General features: G+C 56.2%; 1 protein-coding gene across 1 annotated transcript in view; it reads left to right on the forward strand.

Moving 5' to 3' along the window:
- LOC135201972 (golgin subfamily A member 6-like protein 22) overlaps nt 1-2161 on the forward strand; it is a 3084-nt gene extending 923 nt beyond the window's left edge. Inside the window, exon 1 of the mRNA XM_064231249.1 lies at nt 1-2161. This exon is cut by the window's left edge and continues 923 nt beyond it. Coding sequence (XP_064087319.1) covers nt 1-2161 — 2161 coding nt within the window.
- Nucleotides 2162-4242: the final 2081 nt, after the last annotated feature.

Raw genomic sequence — 4242 nt, forward strand, 5'->3', positions numbered from 1 at the left:
GCAAGAAGTCTCAAGAAAGGAGGAAGAGCTGAACGCACTCTTGAGAGAAGTCACTCAGAAGGAAAAAGACTTCGATTTTTACATGAAAAATGTTAAGAAGGACCTGGAACAGAGAGAAAAAAATGTCTCACAAAAAGGAAAGGAGCTGGACAAAAAGTTCTCCAATTTACAAAAGGCGAAGAAGGACATCAAGAGCGAAGAAGAGAAAGCAGAAAAGGCGGAGCAATCGGCCCAGGAGAAGGAAAAAGTCCTATTGAAATTGGAGAATGAGTTGAAGAAGAAGGAAACAGCTGTCCTCGATAAAGAAAAGAACCTCCTTCAATTAGAAGAAAAGTTGCGAGGTAAAGAAGAAGCTGTCCTCACATTGAAAAAGAATATTATCAAGTTGGATGAAGAGTTACAAGCCAAAGAAGAGGCTGTCATCGAAACTCAGAATAATCTGTTGAGATTCGATGAGAAACTACAGGCGAGAGAAGATGAACTGGTGGCAAAAGAAGAATCCGTCCGCCACCAAGAATCTGTTCTGATGGAATTCGATCAGAAATTAAAGGAAAGAGAAGAAAAACTGGTGGCAAAAGAAGAATCCGTCCGCCACCAAGAATCTGTTCTGATGGAATTCGATCAGAAATTAAAGGAAAGGGAAGAAGAACTGGTGGCAAAGGAAGAATCTGTTCGCCACCAAGAATCTATTCTGATAGAATTCGACCAGAAATTACAGGCAAGAAAACAAGAACTGTTTGGAAAAGAAGACTCCGTCTGTCACCCAGAAACAGAAGAGGACTTACAAGGGCAAAGGCAGCTCTTTCAAAACGAGGAGAGTCCAGTGATAGACGATGGGTTACCCAAAGAAGATGAACCCAAATTAAGTTGTGAGACACCCCCAGTCGACGAGGACAAAATTCTACATGCTGAGGAAGAAGAAAACGAAGTAACTGAACTTTCTATTGCCGATCCCCACACTTCACTGAATGAAGTGGAGAGTGTGAAAGAAGATTGCCTCAGAGGGAGGAAAGGGAAAGGAAGGAAAAATAGACGCAGAAAGAGGCAGGAGAGACAGCAAGAGCGTCTTGAGGAGAAAAGTTCAGTGTTAGACAATGGGTTACCTGAAGAAGGTGAACCCAAAGTAAGTTGTGAGGCAACCCCAGTCGATGAGGACAGAATTCTACCTACTTCGCTGAATGAAGTGGAGAATGTGAAAGAAGAATGCCTTAGAGGGAGGAAAGGGAAAGGAAGGAAAAATAGACGCAGAAAGATGCCGGAGAGACAGCAAGAGCGTCTTGAGGAGGAAAACGCCGTTGTTTCAGAAGCAGCCGCCAGAGCTGAAGTGGAAGACGGTGATCCTGAAGAAGGAGGATCTGGAAGTCCAAACCTTTCAGATGAGGACGCTTCACTGCCTGCTGGGAAGGTCGACGTGGAAATGGCCCAACTATCCATTGCCAATCCCATCAACATCATCTATGATATGGAACAATTAGAAGAAGAATGGATAGAAGAGGAGAAGAAAGGAAGACGGAGAAACAGAAGGAGAAAGAGGCAGCGAGACCAGAATGAAGATTATATGCCTGTGAACAGTGAACCTGAATCAGGAGTTGAAGAAAATTTAATAATAGAGGACATTGCAGAAATGGAAGACAACGAATCACACGAGGACAGTGAAGAATCAAAATATTGGGAAGACTCAGAAGATGAGGAGTTCTCAGAAGAGCAAGATGAGGAGGACGAGGAGGACTCAGAAGAGGATGAGGAGGATGAGGAGGATGAGGAGGACTCTGAACAAGATGAGGAGGATGAGGAGGACTCTGAACAAGATGAGGAGGACTCTGAACAAGATGAGGAGGACTTAAAAGAAGATGAGGAGGATGTGGAGGAATCAAAAGATCAAGAAGAGGACTCGGAACAAGAGGAGGAGGATGAGAACTCAGAACATAACAGGCCTAAAGCTAAAGCTAAAGCTCAGGCTCAAGAGTATGTATGGCGGATTCCAGGGTTACCCAGGAAACGAATACCGGGACTACAGAAGATGAGGCCGCCAAATCCGCGAGCGAAAAAATGCCGCAAGAAGACGAAAGAGCAAAAGAGCCAAATGAAACAGGCTCGAAAAGAACAAGTCTACCAAAAGTTTACGAGGAGTGAGTTCCAGCGAGGAGGAAACAGATGGTGAGGGATGGACAAGAGGTAAAAAGTCTGGTCCAGGACTTAGTTTGCAGGTGACAAAGCCTGGCCTTTCCCACCAAGGCAGGTGGATGGACTACACCAACAGAGGCCAGCAACTGCAATTCCCCACCGAGGCAGGCAGATGGACTCCACCAGTGGGACCAATGGCTGGTTCCCCCCAATCAGCCATTGACTCTTACTGATAGACTCCACCAGTGGGCCAGTGGCTGGTTCCCCCCAACCAGTCTCTGGCACCCACTGGCGTACTCCAACCAGTGGGACCAACAGCATGGGCCAAAGGCATCCCTTTACCACTGTGGCGGGTGGATGGACTCTGCCCACAGGGACCAATGGGTGACCTTCCCTACCAGGCTAGGCGGACGAACTCTACCAGCGAGGACCAGAGGGTGCCCTTCCCTGTCGAGGCAGGCGGACGGACTCTACCAGCGAGGACCAGTGGGTGCCCTTCACCGCCGAGGAAGGCGGTACGGACTCTCCAGCGAGGACCAGTGGTGCCCTTCCCCAGCCGCCGGAAGGCGGAGGACTCTAACCAGTGAGGACCAGTGGTTTGCCCTTCCCCCGCCGAGGAAGGCGGACGGACTCTACCAGCGAGGACCAGTGGTTGCCCTTCCCCGCCGAGGAAGGCGGACGGACTCTACCAGCGAGGACCAGTGGTTGCCCTTCCCCGCCGAGGAAGGCGGACGGACTCTACCAGCGAGGACCAGTGGTTGCCCTTCCCCGCCGAGGCAGGCGGACGGACTCTACCAGCGAGGACTCAGATTGGGGTTGCCCTCCCCGCCGAGGGAAGGCGGACGGACTCCTACCAGCGAGGACCACCATTGTTGGCCCCACTTCGCCCTCGAGGCAGGCGGAGGCGGACATCTACCAGCGAGGACCAGTGGTTGCCCTTGGGCCCCCGCCGAGGCCAAGGCGGACGGACTCTACCAGCGAGGACCAGTGGTTGCCCTTCCCCGCCGAGGCGGCGGACGGACCTCTACCAGCGAGGACCAAGTTGGTTTGCCCCTTCCCCGCCGGGGAGGAGGCGGACGGACTCTACAGCGAGGACCATTGGGTTGCCCTTCCCCGCCGAGGCAGGCGGACGGACTCTACCGCGAGGACCAGGGGGGTGGGGGGGGGGGGGGGTTGCCCTTACCCCCGCCGAGGCAGGCGGACGGACTCTACCAGCGAGGACCAGTGGTTGCCCTTCCCCGCCGAGGCAGGCGGACGGACTCTACCAGCGAGGACCAATGGGTGCCCCTCCCCACCAAGGCAGGTGGATGGACTCTGCCGGTTGGCCCAATGGCTGGTTTCCCCCAACCAGCCATTAGCTCCAACTGGTGAAGTCCGCCTGCTTCGGCTGTGGATGGGCAGCCTCTCCTGGCCACCCGTGGTCGAGCCCTCCCCCTGCTTCGGTGGGAACGGGCAGCCTATCCCTCCGGGCAACCCCCGGTCGAGCCCCTCCCCTTCTGGCTTCGGGCTAACCGGGGCAGGCCTCTCCTGGCCACCCCAGCCCGGTCGAGCCCCTCCCCCTGCTTCGGCTGGGACGGGCAGCCTCTCCTGGCCACCGCCGGTCGAGCCCCTCCCCCTGCTTCGGCTGGGACGGGCAGCCTCTCCTGGGCCACCGCCCGGTCGAGCCCCCCCCACTGCCTTCGGCTGGGACGGGCCGCCTCTCCTGGCCACCGCCGGTTCGAAGCCCTCCCTCCCCCTGCTTCGGCTGGGACGGGCAAGCCTCTCCTGGCCACCGGCCGGTCGAGCCCCTCACCCTGCTTCGGCTGGGACGGGCCAGCCTCTCCTGGCCAACCGCCGGTCGAGCCCCTCCCCTGCTTTCGGCTTGGGCGGGCAGCCTCTCCTGGCCACCACGCGGTTCAAGCCCCTCCCCCTGCCCTTCGGCCTGGGACCGGGCCAGGGCCTCTCCTGGCCTACCGCCCCGTTCCCCGAGCCCCCCCCTTGGTTTTTTCGGCTTGGGACGGGGTCAGCCTCTCCTGGCCCCGCCGGGTCCGAGCCCTCCCTTGTTTTCGGCCTGTGACCGGGCATCCTCTCCTGGCCGCACAACGCCTCCCCGGTCGGGCCCCTCCCACCCCCTGCTTC

This window comes from Macrobrachium nipponense, chromosome 30 (assembly GCF_015104395.2).
Source record: "Macrobrachium nipponense isolate FS-2020 chromosome 30, ASM1510439v2, whole genome shotgun sequence".
In the NCBI taxonomy this organism is placed as follows: Eukaryota; Metazoa; Arthropoda; class Malacostraca; order Decapoda; family Palaemonidae; genus Macrobrachium; species Macrobrachium nipponense.